Source organism: Propithecus coquereli, unplaced genomic scaffold (assembly GCF_000956105.1).
Source record: "Propithecus coquereli isolate 6110/MARCELLA unplaced genomic scaffold, Pcoq_1.0 Scaffold10, whole genome shotgun sequence".
In the NCBI taxonomy this organism is placed as follows: domain Eukaryota; kingdom Metazoa; phylum Chordata; class Mammalia; order Primates; family Indriidae; genus Propithecus; species Propithecus coquereli.
The window spans coordinates 19,322,889-19,342,276 of NW_012133858.1; the positions used below are offsets into that span (position 1 = coordinate 19,322,889).

The following is a 19,388-nucleotide window of genomic DNA, read 5'->3' on the forward strand; positions in this document are numbered from 1 at the left end:
ACGTGCTACCTTGGCCAGGGATTCCTTCCACTACAGGGTAAGAGTCACCCATCTCCTAAGCCAACCCTGGCCCGGTGGTTACCCAGCCTCAGTGTCAAGCCCAGCTGCATGCACCAGCGGAGGGGAGCAGCAACTCCTTCCAGCGATAGAACAGCTGGCAATGGGGATATGGCCACCAATGAGCAGAGGATTTACTCTGCCCTGTCAGACTCAACCTCATTGCATTCCTCTACCCTGCTTCTTTTTCTTTGTCTTCTCAGGGCTTCAAATCACAGTCCCTTATATCTGGCGAGTGAGTAAATGGGTCTCGAGAAGAGTTCCTGGCATACGATAGTTGCTCAATAAATACCCAAGTGGAATGCGTAAATGAATAAATGAAAACAGGATTGAAGGAAGAGACAAGCTGACTGATGTGTGTCTATTTATTGGCACAGGGTCCTATAGGGCCAAGTCCACGCCCTCCCCACCCTCTTCCCTGTAAAAATAAACTCTGTCCTTCCCTCTCCCTGCTCTATCTGCTTTTCTGTTTGGCCCTGGAGGAATTAGTCACCCCTTAAGACTTGTGCCTTAAGATACAGAAACCAGCACCCCCCACGCATTCACACTTCCCCTCTCAGCCCAGGGAAACGGGGCAGCAGGGAAGCTTTCACAGGCCCTCAGGCTTCCACTAGGAGCTAAGCACAGGGCATCTGTCAGTGAGGGCTGGCAGCAGTACTGGAAACAGCAGCACAAGGACAAGGAGCCCAGGAGTGGGGGTGGCTCCTGAGGGTGGGGCTGGCAGGTAGCACTGAGTGAGCCCTGGGGAGAAGCAGGGAGATACACCACCCAGGCCTGCAAGGTCAGAGTCGGGCAGGCATAGCAACCCCATGAGTGAGCTTGGGGCCAGAGGAGGCAGACTCTCCTGGAGGAACTGGCACTCCAGCCCAGACCTCTTTCAGGCAGGGTGACACAGAAGGATGTCACAGTGAATGGTGGGGCTCTGCCGGAGGCAGAGGCACGATGTGGTGGTTAAAGAGGGACTAGTATTCATGTCACCTGTGCTGTGGCATGGCTGGACCCAGCGCGGCTTGCATTTGCTTTCTCCTAACCCAGGAGCAAACAGTTTTTCTGGGAGATCCGCCCCAGGCTCTGGCAACAGCCAGCCATTCCTCCCCTCACCTCGGTCTACCACACCTCGCACAGCTGCCCTGGGTTCATGGGAGAGCCAACAGGGCAGCTGAAGTGCCGCAGGAAGTCACGTGAGTTGGAGAGAGTACCCAGCACGCGGAAGCGGGCAGGGCTGTGGGGGTCGGTCACCAGCCCCTCGTGAGAGCTCTCTGGTGTGCGGACTGAGCACCACACCTGCAGGCCAGGACAGACATGGGGCCATATGGTGTCTAGTGTGGAGCTGGGCCGTAGACTCGGCTACAGCAGAGCCATCATGGGGCACAAACCACCACTGCTCCAGTGCCTCAGTTCAGGGACACTGCAGAGGGCTCAGCCTGCATCTCAGCTCCAATCCCTCTGTCAACAACACCAAAGCGGGTGAACACCCTCTCCCTCCCAAATTCCTCGAAGCCCTTCCAAAGCTGCTCTGGACATCGGGATGCCCAGCATGGACACAGCTGAGGAAAAGAGCAGAGCCCCAGAGGCTGCCTGCTGTGATGCAAAGCACCTAGAGGAGACTCTGCTTGAGTCTTTGCTCTGACACTTACTTTATCCCTGGGCGGCCCTGGACAAGCCACTTTGTGTCCCCGAGCTTTAGTGTCCTCCTCCATACCTCCCTCAGGAATGCGGTGAGGACCAATGCCTGCTCCACCCCTTTCCCTCAAGCAGGGCATCCCTGCCCTCTGCGATCTCCTCTCTCAGGCCTCCCTAGGCTGCTGTGGTGGGCCCCAGCCAAGCGGCCCAGGCACAGGCCTTCCCAGCCATCTTCCACACCCCCACTTCGGCCCATTCCCCAGCCCCTTTCCTGCATGCCCCAGACTTCTTCTAATGATGTAGGGGCAGACCCCAGGCCTCCCAGCAGGTCAATACCTGGGCAAATCCCACAAAGAAGAGCTGGTGGTTGTTGAGCCCCACGGCTGGCAGCTGCTGCTCCTCCCCGTGCTTTCTCAGCCACTCGTTGTAAGCCTGGGGAGGAGCAGTGGGCAGCAAGTCCACCAGGGGCTGTGCCCTTCCACCCAGTGCACTTTCACCCCAGGCCAGTGGGCCTCAGCCACTGGAGGGCCAACCAGGCCACTCACATTGTAGGCGGCCTTAAGGCCCCCATTGTCAGCGATGTTCTCCCCCAGCGTCTGGCGGCCATTGAGCCTCTCCCCATTGACCTGGTACTGGTTGTACTGCTCCTCCATGCAGGCCGTGTGGTTCCGGAAGGCTGCTAGAGACTCATTCTGCCACCAGGGCCGCAGGTTCCCTTCCTTGTCATACTCTCGCCCTGAGGAGAACTCACCTTTGCACCCCACCAAGACCAGAGCTCATCCCTTGAGGGCAGGAGCATCCCCACCAGTCCTGGTCCACAGACTCCAGCACCCCTGGGGCATGCCCCCAACACCCCATGGCCTTGCAGGAGCCACTGGGAATTCTAGGCTGGAAGCGACAACTCCATAGGCCCTACCTTGGTCATCAAAGGCATGTGTCAACTCGTGGCCCATTACCACGCCAATGCCACCAAAGTTCAGGGCCCTGGTAGGTGAGGAATGCTGAGTGAGGACATGGCAGGGATATTTCTAAATCCCTCCAGCACTGCTCCCAGCTCACCCACAGGCCCAGACCCCGGCACCCAGCCCCTCCTGCCTCAGACACACTTTGGGTGGTTGCGGGCATAGAAGGGGGCCTGCAGGATGCCAGCAGGAAAGACGATTTCATTCTTAGTGGGAAGGTAGTAGGCATTCACTGTCTGGGGGGTCATGCTCCACCTGGGGAGGAAGAGGGAGAGGCTGAGGCTTCTGGCTCTCCTGATGTCCCTCCCAGCCCAGCAGCCCTGCCCTGGCTCCTACAAGGGCCTCATAGCTCAGGCCTGGGGTCAGTCTTGCCACCCCTTTCCCCCATCCCGGGAAACCTGCCCCCACTTCTCCCACTGCCTGTCCCAACTGTCTGTGGCTCCTGCGCTCACTGGTCTCGGCTGGGAGGCTTGCGGAGCTGGTCGGCCATCACCTTAGCAGAGAAGTTGTACAAATTCAACATGTTTTGGAAGAAAGAATCTTCAGAGACTTCATACTATGGGAATGGCAGGAAGTAGAAAGCAAGCAAAAGAATACATTGAAGAAGATAATAGTCCCAGCTTAGCTACTAATCAGTACCTCTCCAAGCCTCAGTTTGTTCACATATAAAAGTAAAATATTTAGTAAATAATAATTGCCAATATTTATATTTTATTTTTTATTTATTTTTGAGACAGAGTCTCACTCTGTTGCCCAGGCTAGAGTGAGTGCCGTGGCATTAGCCTAGCTCACAGCAACCTCAAACTCCCGGGCTCAAGCGATCCTACTGCCTCAGCCTCCCGAGTAGCTGGGACTATAGGCATGCGCCACCATGCCTGGCTAATTTTTTCTATATATTTTTAGCTGTCCAGATAATTTCTTTCTATTTTTTTTGGTAGAGACGGGGTCTCGCTCTTACTCAGGCTGGTCTCAAACTCCTGAGCTCAAACAATCCGCCCGCCTGGACCTCCCAGAGTGTTAGGATTACAGGCGTGAGCCACCGCGCCTGGCCATAACTGCCAATATTTAAAGAGCACTTATGTTGTAGGTGCTGTGTTTTTTACAACCCTCATAGGGTTGTTGTGAGAACAAAAGAATAAAAGAAGGCAGAATGTATGTACATACATCCGTACTGCCTTCTTATATTCTCACAATGACCCTATCAGGGAGGTACTAGTAGGATCCCCATTTTACAGACAAAAGAAACTGAGGCCTGGAGAGATCTTGTTTCTACCCCTAAGGTTACACAGTTAGGGGTAGAAACAGTATTTGACTCAGGCTTGACTCCAAATCCCGTTTGTTAACACTATATTTCACTTCTGTTTGGCCTGTAGCCTGGCAAAGAGCCAACACTTAAGCAATGTTGGTTGTTTCCATCCGTCTCTGAAAGGAACCAACAAGCACCTCCTTCCCTCCCAGTGCTTGAGCCCCAGTTACTGAGCCCAGGGAACAGTGCCCCCAACAGAGGTAAAATTCAGTACTGGTCAGCACAGGTACTCACCCCATCATAAACATCATCCAGCTCTTTGGGCTCCAGTATGAAGTCCGGGAAACCAATCATATCATAGATGGCATCTGCCTGTAGAGACCAGGTTGAGGGTTTCCCTTCCCAGGCACCCAGTAGCAAAACTGTATGCTCCATCCCCACCTCAAGATGGCGCCCTAACCCCAGCCACAGCTCACTTTCTCCTTGGCTGCCTGGCGGGTCTTCTCATCCATCCAAACCAGCTGTCCCAGGGCCTCCTCAAAGGCAGTCCGGATTTCACTGATCATCCCCTCTGCCTGGGAGCGAAAGGGCACAAATCAGCCTCTACCTGCACTTAATGCCTTCCTGTCCCCATCCACCCCGGTGCTCCATTCCTATCCCTCCAGGGGAGACGTGGGAATGCCTGGACTTGTGAAGTAAGACTGAGCATCTGGGGAGGATGAGAAAGAAACACCATTTGTGAAGGTACCGGGATTGTGGATGGCTTTTTTCTAATTAATTAAAAATTTTAATTGACAATAAGATAATTAAATTCATATTAAAATTTAAGATAGTTCATTGGTTTGGTTTGGTTTGGTTTTTGAGACAGGGTCTCACTTTGTCACCCAGGCTGGAATGCAGCAATGTCATCATAGCTTAGTGCAACCTCAAACTCCTGGGCTCAAGCAATTCTCCTGCCTCAGCCTCCCAAGTAGTGGGGACTACAGGCGTGCGCCATCACACCCAGCTGCATCGGTTTTTATGTGACTACAAAAGAAGGGCATTAATAGAAAATTTGGAAAATTGAGCAGAGTTTAAGAAAAAATTGGACCACTTATAATCCAATCATTCAGAGATCACCTAACATTTTGATTATCTACTTCTACTGTTTTTCCCACCCAGATATGCATATAAAATACAGAATTATGTTGTATAATATATATTTTTTGAAACTCACTTTTTTCTTTTTTTCTTTTTTTTGCTTCAGAAACAAGCTCCTGAGAGAAACCCACCTTTTTTCACTTAAAGTTTCACTTAAAGTTAAAGGGCTGCCTCATAATGCATCCTAACCACAATTTATTTTTCCTTTAACTTATGGGTGTACATTTAAGCTGTTTTCATTTCCCCCTATTATCAACAACACTACCATAAACATCTTTATAGATAATACTTTCAGCATATCCATTATCATCTCCTAATACATAAATAGTGTTTCCTCCAGGTATATAGCTAACATAAACTCATAATAGAAAAACTGGAAAATACAGAAAACTTTAAAGGACCAAAAAATAATCCCAATGCCCAAAGCAACCACTCTTCATTTGTTTATGAATTTCCTTCTAGTTGTTTTTCTATATGTCCACACATATATGAATAGTAAATTTTATTTATTTATTTATTTTTTGAGACAGGGTCTCACTCTGTCGCCCCGGCTATAGTGCAGTGGCGTTGTCATAGCTCACTGCAACCTCAAACTCCTGGGCTCAAGAGATTCTCCTGCTTCAGCCTCCCGAGGAGCTGGGACTACAGGCACAAACCACTATGCCCAGCTTATTTTACTGTTTTTTGCAGAGACAGGGTTTTGTTCTTGGCTCAGGCTGGTCTCCAACTCCTGACCTCAAACAATCCTCCCGTGTCAGCCTCCCAAAGTGCTGGGATTACAGGCATGAGCCACTGTGCCTGGTTAAGTAGTGAATTTTAAATAAAACAGGGGGTAATGGTGGAAGAACCTTGGAGACTCACAATTTCCTTGCTTTGCCGGTCAAACGTAGCCTTCACAAAGAGGGAGCCCAAAGCGAAGCCAAGCGCGTCATCTGTGTTGGAGATGCAAGTCTGCCACCTCGGCACGCAGGACTATTAAAGGACAAAGGATCAGGCCCCCAGAGATGGCTCTGTCCTCCAGTCTGAGGGCTTTTCTCTGTCTCTGGGGTTAGCCCTTCTCAGCTCAGGGCAACAGAGTCCTGGGTTTGGGGTGCCATCTCTTCCTCAGGGAAAATGAAAGGCAGTATCTCAAAGTTATGCCAAATCTAACGTCGAAACCTCAGTAGAACACGTGTGCTGCCCACTCTATTCTTAGCACTCTCTTCTTACATTTCTAAAATGCCCATTGGAGTCCAGAAGTTTCTTTGCTCAGATCCACATCTCAATGTTATACCCAGTCAGTCCCTCATGACAGAAACCTGGGAGTCACTCAGCTTCCTTCATCTCACTAGCCCCACAGTCAGTCTATCACCAGTGTCTACTAACTCTACTTCTTTCCTTTTTTTTTTTTTTCTTTTTTGAGACAAGGTCTTGCTCTGTTGCCCAGACTGGAGTGCAGTAGCTTGATCACAGCTCACTGAAGCCTCCAGCTCCTGGGCTCAAGTGATCCTTCTGCCTCAGCCTCCCAAGTAGTTAGGACTACAGACACGTGCCACCACACTCAGCTAATAATTTTTTTAAAATTATTTTTTGCAGAGACAAAGTCTCACAATGTTTCCTAGGCTGGTCTCAAACTCTTGGCCTCAAGTGATCCTCCCGCCTCAGCCTCCCATAGTGCTAGGATTACAGGTGTGAGCCACTGCACCTGCCCCTAATGTATTTGTTTACATGTTCACTCCCCCCATTTAATGGGGCACCGTGAAACTAAGAACAGTATTTATTCGTCTTCTCCATCCTCGTCATCAAAGCTGAGTGAGTACCTGTACATACCATGCACTGGTAGATGCTTTACTTGTATTAACTCAGTTAATCTTCCTGATGACCCTGCAAGTTATTCCTGTTTTATAGTCCAGGGAATGGAGAGTCAAAGAGGCTGGGTAACATGCCCAAGGGAGTTGGGATTAGAACCCAAGTTGGCTGATTCCAAGTTTTGTGCTCCATACTATGCACCTGTGTACCACGAGGCGAATGGTGCCTGACACACGGAAAGTGTGCAGCATCAGACTGGATCAGAAGGTGAAGGCAGAGTCAGAGAGCCCACCTTCTTGGTACCATAGAGGGTCTCCAGGAGCTTCTCTTGTGCAGCCTCGAAGCGTCGGTCCAGGCTGGAGGTTGTCTTCTGCACCAGGTTCCAGATCAGATAATTGTTCAGGACACTGGCATCCAGACCAAAAAATAAGGAAAGGACAGGTGGGGTACCATTTCCTTCCCAAACAGCCCCTGGGAATATGCAGGCAGCAGGACTCCTGAGAGGTATATGTGGAAGCTGTCCCAGAGTCCCTCTTTCACCCTGGGACCACACACCTGGCTGTAGAAGTAAGGTTGGAGCGAGGTAGGGGAATAGAGATCACAAATGGGCACCATGAGACCCTAGCCTAGAAGAAAAAGCCTGCAGACATTCTGATTTGATAATTGGAAGGTCCTCCACCTTATCAAATGTCGCTCTATCTGGCTATACCAGTCCACTATGCCCATTCCCTGCCAGAGATCTCCACAGAGCCCTGAATCCCACCACCCACACCTTGGACTACCCCCCACCTTGGTTCCGTGCGGTTGATGAGCTCTGACACCTGCTGCAAATAATCCGTCCCATACACCACCACAGGCTCAGAGTCACCCAACTCCAACGGTGACAGCAAGAAAGACAGGAACTCAAGCCAGTCCATGGAGGGCGCCAGAGCCTGAGAGCAAAAACATCTCAGGCCTCCCAGCCTGTCCACCTGACTTCCAGCAGACCCCTCCCCCACTGATGCGCTGTAGCCTGGAAGCCCTTCCCATTGCCATAGCAACAGCTGCAACAGCTGCTAGCTGCTTGGTGACTCCTTCCTGCAATAAACCCTTTCCAAGCCAGAGTACTCCTCAATCTGGGAGCCCAACCACTTACTACACAAGGAAAACCACCATGTGTGATATTCAGCTGGGGTGCAGATATCCAAATACTTTCATAACGGTTGATAAAATACCATGCCCCTGACACCCTCCCCCATATACCTGGCCTCTCCTCCAGAAACATCCCCATCCCCAACTTTTCCATAATCCAACACCTAAAGCATTAATGCCTGGCACAATAGGGGCCCTCCAGGAGAAGCTTCCATTCTATTCTCATTGTTTTGTGGACATCTCACTCAAGTTGTGATAAATTTTTAAAACAATTCCTCTACGCATTCCCAGACAACAAGAAAGGGGCCCAAGGATGGCCCAGTGAGAGGTGGCCTAAAATAGACACCATTTTTCTTTCTAGGATAGCAAAAGTACAGATGGGAAACTCAGAAAAGCAAGGAAATGAGGAAAGGATTGGCTGCCTCAGGAAGATGACATAAAGGGAAGCTGGGTGGTCCATGCCACAGTTGGCCCCTCAAGTCCCCTGCCTGCCCCACCTGCAGCTCTGAGATGCTCATCTTGTGATAGATCTTCTCCTCATCGCGCCGCTGGTCCTGGGGCACCGTGATGTTGGCCAGTTGTATCTCCAGCTCCAGCACCTGCTGCATCTGCTCCCGTGTGGAAGTTGGCTGTCCGCCCAGCAGCAACCCCAGCTCCTCCATGTAGTCCAGGTAGGCAGTGAGCACCTGTCAAGGGCCCAAATAGTCCTCAGAGCCCAGCAACACATCCTGCCTGAGGCTGAGAGGATCTGCCTGGCCACCACCGCTGCTCACTCTCTCATCTGCTTGTCCTCCTTCCAGAAGCCTTCCTGGATGTCCCAGCTGCATTTCTGACACAATGCTTGCCACCATCTGCTCTGTGTTGTTTATTTATTCGTGTACCTGCTTATCACCTATTTCCCCAAGAGGGAGGTACACCAGCAGAGCGCTGTTCCACGTTTCAGCAGCTCATTCACCACTATATCCCCAGGGCCCAGAACGGGGCCTAGTGCAGAATAGGTGCTCTGTGAAGACCTGTTCAGTGGATGGACCTGCTTCCTATACTGCTTTGCCTTCTCGTCTCCTGAAGCCTGTCTAGCTGTCCCTGCCCACCAGTGACCACGTGCCAGGCCTCAAACTTGCTGCTTTCTCCACTCCTCTCTGGTCTCCAAGGGAGAGAAAAGTATGGAAAGGAACCATTTAGTGACCACGTATATATACATATATCAGACTCTCTGTTGGAAGCTTTACATACAGTGTATCTTCCACACCTCACAGCAACTCCATAAAGCCGATATGAGTCCCATTTTACACAAGAGGGAACGAGCCTGGAAAGGTGACAGGGCTTGACTCCTATCACAAACTAGCAGGTGGCAGAGTGAGAATGTGACCCAGGCCTGACGACCCCAGGGCCATGGACAAACTCATGTGGCCTCACCCTGCTGGCACTTGGGCTCCATGAGGCAGGGGCTGTGTTTGCTTTATTCACCACTACAGTCTCAGGCGTGAGCACACTGCCTGCCACATATTAGGTGCTCAATGAATATTTGTTGAATAAAGGGATGAAAATCTGCAAAGAGCCCCTCAGCACTGCGCAGCACCAACTCCCAGCGGTTCTCCTCCCAGAAACCACTCCCACTCCTAACCTGAAGCCCCACCCTGGGTTCCCCTAATCCCCAAAGGCCATCTCCTTTTCAACTTTACTGACAAGTGTTTAGATTCTTTAATATCCATTCTCTGTACCTCAACATTTCTCTGGCGCCAGAGGAAGAAGTTTAAGTGCCAATCTCAGTCATCGCAGCTCTTAAGGGGGTTGGTTAGAGTTCAACTAGTGATCTCACCTTACCCCTTTCTCTCCCTACCTCCTTCCCTTCAGCTTAAGACTTACTTTTGAGACTCTCCTGAACCGGCTTTACTCCTAGTTTTTATCCTATCTCAACCTTTTGCACTGCAGCTTCCCCTAGATCCCAGCACCGGAGGCTTCCTGGCCAAGGCAACCAGTGACATGCTGACAACCAAACCCAAGGTTTTCTCCCCACCTTTTCCAAAGTGTTGGACGATGTGGTTCTCTCCTGCATTGTCAACATTATCTCTTCCTCTAACTCAGGTGATGTCAAATCACACATCTGTTCACACCACCTGTTGTTTTTTTTTTGAAACAGGGTCTCACTCTGTTGTCCAGGCTGGAGTGCAGTGGCATAATCACAGCTCTCTGCAGTCTTAAACTACTGGCCTCAAGCGATCCTCCTGCCTCAGCCTCCCAATTAGCTGGGACTACAGGTGCATGCCACTACACCCAGCTAATTTTTCTAATTTTTTTTAAGAGATGGGGTCTCACTACATTGCCCAGGCTGGTCTCAAACTTCTGGCCCCAAGTGGTCCTCTCACCTGAGCCTCCCAAAGTGCTGGGACTACAGGTGTGAGCCACCACACCCAGCTGTTCATACCACTTTTGAGTTTCCCCTTCCATTTCTTTTGGGATAAATCCTAAATTATCCCCATAATGCTCATGCATAATATGAGTCTACATACCTGTCTGGAAGGAGTTGGCCCACTCTCCCCTCTTGCTTCCCTCTCCTGTTGAGTATGGTCAATGGGCCATACTCTTTCCCACCTCAGAGCCTTTGCATAAGCTGTTCCCTTTGCAGAACACTCTTCCTTCACTGCAGTCTACCCTCACCCTAGGACCAGGCTGGTTCCCAGTTATACTCACTCTTGGAACCCTATGCTTCTCCTTTCTAACAATCCAGACAATTGCAAACAGGACAGCCATGTAACAAGCCGTTTCATTTCTTTTCTCCCACTTAGAGAACAGTGGCAATGCCTTGTTCACCATGTGCCTAGAGGAGGGTCTGGCTGAGGAATACTCAGTAAATGTTTGCACATGAGTGACAGAAGGACAAATGACTCTCCTGGTTGTCCTACTCCATAGCAATCTCCTTTGCTGATTCTTTCTCCTACTGTCTTTAAAATTCAAGAGTCTCCTTCCTTCCTTCCTTTCTCTATTCTCCTCCTTTCTATCATCCCTCCTAAGCCTTTGCTTAGGTTTCTAAGGAGATGCCCCTCATGCCTCTGGCTCCCTTCAGGCTTGTCCTCTCTCTAGGACTCCACACGACTTTCACAGCTGTCTGCTGGCCTCTCCATCTAGAAGGTACTCAGGTCCCTCAAATTCAGTCTAAAATGAGCACCTCCCACACCCTGAGTGTCTGCCACATGTAGGAGCATAAGCTTACACCCCCACTCCACCCTAGACACCATATGTGGTAGATGCTATGATCCCCTTTTACAGGTAAGAAAACAGCCTAAAAGAGACTAATCAATTTGCACCAAGCAGCAGAGATAAGATTGGACTCCAGGCCTGACTCCAAGTCTCTCTTTTTCCTGTAACATCACACTGTCTGCTTTTCTCCAATGTACCCTAAGCTGATTCTTCCTACAGACACCCCTGATTCCCTAAGGACCCCTCCATTCCACTGTCACTCAGGCTTACAGCCTCAACCATCTTCACCTCTTCCCTCTTCTACCATCCAACAACTCTCTTGCATCCACCCCTCCTAACATTCCCTCTGTCACGCCTCCACTGGGGCCTTTACAAGTCAGAGCCTAGAGTACTACAGAGATAGTTAACTCATCTCTAGCCTTTTTCTCACATCTACTTCTCACATCCCAGCCACAGTGCTTCCCAGAGCACTGTGCACTGGATCACTCCCTCCCTGCTCTGGAGTACACGATGGTTCTCTGAGAGCTGCAGAATAAACTCTGTAGTGTGGTATTCAGTGTTCCCTCCATAGCTAGTCCCTGCCCACGCTCCAGACTCCCATCTGCTTTGAGCTCCATATTTTGCCACACTGAACCCTTTCCTGTGGTCCAAACACACCTAGCCTTTCCCTCTTCAACACTTTTTTTTAAACTTTTCTCTCCACCCAGCATGACCTCATTCACTCCTACATATGCTGCAGGGCCTGGCTCAAATGCAGTCTCTTCAGAAAACCTTCTCTGGCTACCTGAGTCTCTCCTGAATGACAGGGACCCTCTTTTGAGTCTTGTTCTCATACTTCTAGGTCCATAAACCCACAAAAACCAAAAGCTTACCAGAACAATGGCTCTGAAACTTATATTCAGAATTCCCCCACTGCATCTGGCACATAGTAGGTACCTATAAAATAAGCTTTTCCTGGAAGAATAAGAGAGAGGAAGGAAGGAAGGAAGGAAGGGCAGATGGCTCACTAGGCGACAGGATAGGCTCACTTTCCCCGCTCTGACCCTGGGCAAAGGGAAAAGTCAACAGGAATCAACCCAATTCAGCAAGGGATAGGGATTGGGGTTCTGAGGATGCTTCTTACTTTCTCATTGCCGGTTCTGTTTAAGTAGTAGTCTCGAGAGGGCAGAAAGAGCCCAGACTGGTCCACCTGCAATGGCAAAGAAAGGAGGTAAGCCACCCCACCCCGGGACCCAGACTCCTGTGCAGAGGTCGGAGGCCAGCCCAGACTGCCTATCACAGGGTACGGGCGTCTGGGCTCAGAAAAACATCCGTAAGTCCCTCCTCGCCCTTCCCCAGCCCAGCACCTGGATAACATTGCTGTTGGAATTCTTAGAGTCAGCACTAATGTAGACAGTGAAGAATGGGGTGGCCCTGTAGGTCCCTGCTACTGCCTTCAACACCTCCATGAAGTTGTCCTGGTCCCAGGGCCCTGTGATGTTCCAACCACCAATCTGAGTAGAGACCAAAAGTGAAAGCTATAGCACAGGGCCCCGAAAGCTTTCTTGGGCCACATCCTCTCCCAAGACTCCTCCAGCTTCCCTGCTTGAAGCCCATCCTGCAATCCCACCTTGTCAATAAGGTCTCGCAGTGGCTGGGCGCCCAGTTCCTCAATGCGCTCTACCTGTAGGCAGGATAGGTAGAAGCGCTGAGTCTTTTGCTCAGCTTCGCTGCTGGAGTTGAAAGTTGTATTTTCTGTGGGGCAGAACACAGGGGCCAGGTGGTAATTAGGTTAATTGCTGAGGAGGAGTCTCTGGACGTTGCTCAGATCCTCTCCCTGCCTTTATTTATTTATTTATTTTTTAGAGACGAGCTCTTGCTCTGTCGCCTAGGCTGGAGTGCAGTGGCATTATCACAGATCACTGCAGCCTTGAATTCCCGAGCTCAAGCTATCCTCTTGCCTCAGCCTCCCAAGTAGCTAGGACTACAGATGTGCACCACTGTGCCCAGCTAATTTTTTAAAAATTATTTTTTGTAGAGATGGGGTCTCGCTATATTGCCCAGGCTGCTCTAAAACTCCTGTCTCCCACCTCAGCCCCTCAAAGTGCTAGGATTATAGGCATGAACCACAGCACCCAGCCTCTCTCTGCCTTATCAATGAGCAGACCTCCTAATGTAGACCCAGAAAGACTGCCTGAAACAGCAAATCATGGCTTCCTCTCTCCTGTCCACAGAGACCCTCAAAGAAATCTGAGCCCTGCAAGGTTCGCTGGTGCCTACCATACCTCAACCATGCTCCGAACAGTGCAAAGAGGCAGCCCTCCATTATTCTCAGAGATCTGTTCCCCTCGAATCCATCTCTACTTCTCAGGAGCTTCCTGTTCTCTGCATCTCCTCCCTCAGGAGTGTTCACAGAACACTTTTTCATTCATGGACATTTATTGAGTACCTACAAAATGGCAGGCCCTGTGCTGGGCACAAGGCCTCCATAACAGCCCCACTCACCAAGCAGGTGCTTCAGTATGGCCTGGTTCTGGTCCCAGAGGCTATTGAAGGTGTTCCAGCGAGAACGCCCATCAGGCAGGGGGTTCCTCTGAATCCACCCTCCACAGGAGAACTGGTAAAAGTCCTCACAGGGGCTCACCCCTCGGTCCAGGGACTCCAGGATTTTTCCAGCCACTCGAATGCAGGCCTCTGTGAGGCAGGTGCTCTGGGATGGGTCTGTGTCAGGGGGCATGGCCAGAGGATAGGAGACTGTCAGTCAGTCTGGGAGAGGCAAACTCTTTGGAAGGGCCATGATAACAGGAAGGTTGGGAAGAGAAAGAAAAACCAGGAGTTTTTCTGTGGGGAAGGCTAGCCCCAACCAGAGGAAATCTTAGAGGCCCTTCAGCCTCCAGAGCCCCCAGAGCCATGAGGGCTGGTGGCAAGTGTGGGCCCACCTACCTCTGTGGTACTGGATCCCCAGGGCCATGAGGCAGCCCAGAAGCAGTGCAGCCAACAGTAGAGAGACACCTGCCAAGGCCAGCTCCAGCTGCGTGTGTGAGCCTAAGAGTTGTCTTGTCCCCTTCTGGAATCCCACCTGGGGAACACAGGGGGACAGAAAGCAGCTGAGCTGCAGGGCAGGGATCCGAGATCACCAGAGGGTGAAAGCACAGGCTGTTTCCAGAGCCATGAAGCAAAGACGCCAATGGGGTTAACTTTGGGCCCAGGGGCAACGAGGCAGGCCGAGTTGAGCCCTGAGCCTGTTTTGTGCAACGTCATGGCTTAGAATCGCCTCACCATGGTCCTAGCGCAGAGGCCAGAGATGGAGCGGAGGTGGTGGGGGCTAGGTAACCCTCCAGAACAGCCCAGAGCTCCTGCGTATGCTAGGTGTCATGCCAGGGCTGAGACCTGGTGAGAAGGGGGGAACCCCTTTGCCCACCTCCACGACGTCCGGGGAGGCCCCGCCCTCTACTGGGGTCTCGGGTGCGTCTTCGTCCGGAAGCGTGGCCCGTTTGTACTCCACCATCTGCCAGACAGTCGGGGGCGCCCACCGCGGTCAGACAGAGAGAGCTGTTTGCCCACTGCCCTACCCCAGTGCTCTTGCCCCTCAGGCCCTGCAGTGAGGGGCCTTCCCCTCCCACCTGCCCGGCTCTCCGCCTGGGGTCCCTCTGTCACCTACCCCGAGCCCGGACCGGGATACGCAGCCCCATGTCCGGGAGCTGGATGCCGCCCGCCCCTCGCGGCCGACCCCTCCGCCTGGTACCCCTCCACCCGGCTCCTCACCCCGGGAGCCCCGGGGCCCTACTCACGTTGCCGCCGCTGCTCAGCTCCTGCAGCGCGACGTTCATGGTGGAATCCGGCCACGCGGCGCCTTAGGGCTCCTGGCCGCTAGCCCGCGCCCGCGCCACTGCCCGGGTCCCCTACCCGGCACCGCCACCGCCCGCCATCACAGCCGCTGCGCAGCCCCTCGCCTGCAGAGTCCCCCTCCCCCCGCGGCGCCGCCCGGGATGGGGGGAGCGGGGGAGAGGGAGGAGCCGCCGGGGCTCCCCGCCAGCAACGTCTGGAGACCCCTGCACTGCTCCTGGCCAGCAACCCATCTCAGCACCCCCTTGCAAGCCACCCGTAGTTTACTTTCCTTTGACCCAGGCCCAATTCCCCAAATTTCAGGCCTTCCCCATTGCCTTTAAACGCTGTAGAGAAATATGCCCTCCTGAGGAACATCTTCCCCCAGTAGTCTGCACAGTCCATATACAGAGCACAGGCAGTTCATTCACATACGGGGTGTTCACAGGGTATCTACACAGACAGCACATAGACAGACCCCAAGTACACAGGCAGGCACGCAGCCCAACACACAGTCCACACACACACACACACACACACACAAGACGCTCACAGAATGTATACACATTGCATACTCACACACACTGTGTACATACGCGAGGCATCCAGAGCCAGCACACAAAGTACACTGTCATTCCTTACACACACAACACACACACACAGTGCAGGGGCAGCCTCCGCACACAACGCACAGTCCACACTGCCTCCACTCTTACATGGTGCTTCAAGACCACATTTTTACTCTCCAAGATAATTGCTGTCATCAGATCATCTCATAAAGAGAGGGTTACAGATGGTGACAAATTGGCAGGGAAAAAAACAGCCATACACAGATATTTAAAGAAAAGACGTGCTAACACTTCTAACTTGGGGAAAGCAAACCATTTTATTTGGGAGATTTACAAGGCAAAAAAAAAAAAAAAAAACCACCAAGCAATATTGAACTGAAAGGCAATAGTGTGGCATCCATGCATCTGCCATCTGTCTTCCATATTGTCATTCCTTAATCAGGCCCGGTGTTGTTGCAGTCTGCTGCGCTGAAAAATGCCTAGTGTTTTTTACAATGGTGGGGGGAGAGACTGTCTCATTTCCTCTTCCCGCCCCCCACTCCTACCAAGAGAGTATAAGAATTTGACCTGAGAAGGCTTGAAATGGTGACAAATGCATAATCCATTTCTTGACTCTCACTTCAGTTCTCAGACATCTTGCTGCAAAGTGGTTCCAACACAGAATGTTCTTGTGGCTGCGAAAGGGTGGATTATGAATGGATTAGGCTGAGAAGTGTTGGATTGCTTTCCTTGGCATTTTTTCACCCCAAAATTGCATATTCTCAAGCAGGAGACAGTACAGTGTCACAGTTAGGATGGAAGATTCTGGATTCGGACTTAGTTTCCTCATTGTAAAATTGAAATAAAAACAGTACCTATTTCAAAGGTGGTTGTGAGAAGAATTAAATGAAACAGTATTTGTAAATTGCTTAAGACAGTGCCTGACACATAATGGGCACTCAATGTGTTATCTATTATTATTATTATTATTATTATTTTACTGTAATTAATATCATTCCAACCCTATAGGTAGAAATAAGAATTGTAAGGCTGGAGGAAGCCTGTTCTATTTCCCAGATGATAGAGTAGGCAGATGGGTTCTAGGTTAGTCAGGGATTCCCTGAGCAAGGAGCTTTCACATCCAGCCATACTGGAGTCTGCAGCAGCAAGGCCTTGGGAAATCTACTCGCAATAAGTCTCTGGAGTAGTTCATGTTCACCCTGATCACAATGTGGCATCATAGCAGTCACCACTTTCCCCTTTCCCCCCAAGAATGGCAGCGGGGTTGGTCCTGTCACATGGAAAATTCCCTTATGACATGGTCATGTGGGTACAGTCATGTGCTGTTTAATGACGGGGATACTTTCCGAGAAATCTGTCTTAAGGTGATTTTGTCATTGTGTAAACCTCACAGAGTGTAGTTACACAACTAGAAGGTATAGCCTACTACACACCTAGGCTATCTAGTATAGCCTATTGCTCCTAGGCTACAAACCTATATAGCATATTACTGTACAGAATACTGTAGGCAGTTATAACACAATGGTGAGTGTGTATCTAAACATATCTAAACATAGAAAAGGTACAGTAAAAATAAAGTATTATAATCTATAGGACCACCATCATATATGCAGTCCATCATTGACTGAAAGGTTGTTATGCAGTGCAAGACTGTATAACCAAAGCTACTACATAAGGACTCCTGGCAATAGGATCATTAGAAATAGTCCCATGACTGCTGCAACACCATACTGGAAATAGCAAGCTTATGCAGCACTTTACTGTGTGCCAGCCACTGTTCTAGGTGTTGTATGAACACTTATGACCCCATTCTACAGATGAGGAAGCTGAAGCATAGGAAGGCTAACAGCCACACAGCTAGTAAATGGCAGAGCTGGGATTCAAACCCAGGGAGTCTGTAATCCCAGCACATTGGGAGGCCAAGGAGGGAGGATCACTTGAGCTCAGGAGTTTAAGGCTATGATCATGCCACTGAATTCCAGACTGAGTGACAGAGAGAAACCCTGTTTCTGGAGAAAAAAATGTATAAAAGTCTGCACGCTCTTTGACCAAGAAAGTTTACTTCTGAGAAATTTTTCCGGGAAATAATCATTATCCACAGGATGTTTATATCAATTAGTTTTTGCTGTGTAACAAACCATCTCAAACTTAGTGGATTAAAATAACATTTATTATTTCTCATATTCTGTGGGTTTATTGGGTGGTTTAGGATGGGCCGGCTCAGCAGGAGCTGGATGACCTAGGCTTCAGCTGGGTTGCCTGAACCCTGTCTCTATGTAGTCTCTCCTCTTCCAGTAGGCTAGCCCAGGCTTCTTCATATGGTTGTCTCGGGATTCTCAGCAAAAAAGGGGGACAAACTCCAATATATAAACATCTTTTCAAGTCTCTACTTGCAGCACATTTGCTAATGTCCACATAGGGCAAATCAAGTCGCATGGTCAAGCTCAGATTCAGGGATAGGGCAATAGATCCTACTTCTTGATTGGAGGCGGTATAAAATATTGTCACTTATTTTCTACAACATTTGTTCATCACACTACTATTTATAATACAAAAAAAATTGGGGAATTTGATGTCCAAGAGTAGAGGACTTGCTGAATAAATCAAACATCCATACAATGGATATTAAGCAACATTTACAAATGATAGAAAAGAGAGTTAATGCTATAGGGAAACGTTCTCCAACTAGAGTTAAGTGGGGGAGAAAAGGATTATAAAATCTCATTTTTGTGAAGCAAAAAACTATAAAAGCACAGGTTTAAAAAGATTGGAAGGACATGCGACAAAATGTTAGTATGAATATATCTAATGATGACATTACTTTCAATTTTTTTCTTTATTTTTTTTGTACAATAATAGTTAATATGTCTTAGTCCAACATTTACCTCAGCACTTTACATATGTTAACTTATTTAATCCTTGCAATGACCTATTAAGATAGATTCTACCAATATCATTGTCCCTGTTTTACAGATGAGGAACCTTAGGAAATCTTAATAACTTGTCCAAAGTCACACATCAGGTAGAAAACAGAGCCTTGATTTGAATCTACACTCCATGCTCTTAACCTACTGTCCTTTCACAGTCACTCTAGGGCTAGAGTGTGATGTGTGGTAAGTGGACTATATCATTGGTTTTAAACCTCTTCAAAATTATTAAAGCCTTTTTATTGCTAATATATAGAATAAAAGATGAAATTCATTCTGCTGGGATCCCAATACCATCCTCAGAGATAACTATTATCGGGCTGGGCGTGGTGGAACATGCCTGTAATCCCGGCTACTCGGGAGGCTGAGGCAAGAGGATAACTTGAGCCCAGGAGTGTGAGTCCAGACTGGGAAACATAGTGAAACTCTGTCTCTAAAAGAATTTGTTTTAGAAAAGAGATAACTATTATTAGCAGTTTGGTATGTACCCTTTTAGATCTTTTATATGTATTTACATACCTGAACACACTATACATATATATATATATACATGTGTGTGTGTGTGTATAGATGTGTAAACATATGTGTATGTGTACTTTTCCCAAATATATGAAATCGTACTCTAAACTTGTTATTTGGTGATATTTTGGCAGGCCTTAGAGATCTTACCATGTCTGTTCACACAGATCTTCCTCATTCTTTTTTTGGTAATTTATCAGCTTCTTTTTTCTTTTTCTTTTCTTTTCTTCTCTCTTTTTTTTTTTTTTTTTTTTTGAGACAGAATCTTGCTCTGTTGCCCAGGCTAGAGTGCTGTGGTGGCATCAGCCTAGCTCACAGCAACCTCAAACTCCTGGGCTAATGTGATTCTCCTGCCTCGGCCTCTCAGAGTGCTAGGATTATAGGCGTGAGCCACTATGCCCAGCCAATTACCAGCTTCTTTTAA

The 19,388-nt window shown here is 49.4% G+C and overlaps 1 protein-coding gene across 4 annotated transcripts in view; it reads right to left on the reverse strand.

The window, feature by feature from the left end:
- Positions 1-404: 404 nt before the first annotated feature.
- The window catches only part of ECE2 (endothelin converting enzyme 2), a 34,942-nt gene continuing 15,958 nt past the window's right edge, over positions 405-19,388 (reverse strand). The window contains exons 1-19 of one of the 4 annotated variants that reach the window (XM_012642133.1): positions 14,916-15,073; positions 14,404-14,632; positions 14,068-14,203; positions 13,630-13,845; positions 12,755-12,879; positions 12,492-12,638; positions 12,269-12,334; positions 8,445-8,633; positions 7,606-7,748; positions 7,109-7,223; positions 5,890-6,000; positions 4,365-4,463; positions 4,183-4,260; positions 3,095-3,198; positions 2,787-2,897; positions 2,597-2,664; positions 2,226-2,416; positions 2,017-2,112; positions 405-1,341 (exon numbers count right to left, since the gene is read on the reverse strand). In XM_012642133.1, coding sequence (XP_012497587.1) covers positions 1,165-1,341; positions 2,017-2,112; positions 2,226-2,416; positions 2,597-2,664; positions 2,787-2,897; positions 3,095-3,198; positions 4,183-4,260; positions 4,365-4,463; positions 5,890-6,000; positions 7,109-7,223; positions 7,606-7,748; positions 8,445-8,633; positions 12,269-12,334; positions 12,492-12,638; positions 12,755-12,879; positions 13,630-13,845; positions 14,068-14,203; positions 14,404-14,406 — 2,175 coding nt within the window. In that variant the 5' untranslated portion in view covers positions 14,407-14,632; positions 14,916-15,073 and the 3' untranslated portion in view covers positions 405-1,164. Of the gene's footprint in view, positions 1,342-2,016; positions 2,113-2,225; positions 2,417-2,596; positions 2,665-2,786; positions 2,898-3,094; positions 3,199-4,182; positions 4,261-4,364; positions 4,464-5,889; positions 6,001-7,108; positions 7,224-7,605; positions 7,749-8,444; positions 8,634-12,268; positions 12,335-12,491; positions 12,639-12,754; positions 12,880-13,629; positions 13,846-14,067; positions 14,204-14,403; positions 14,633-14,915; positions 15,096-19,388 lie in introns of those variants that run through there. The other 3 variants (XM_012642120.1, XM_012642126.1, XM_012642114.1) reach the window with 3 other exon arrangements.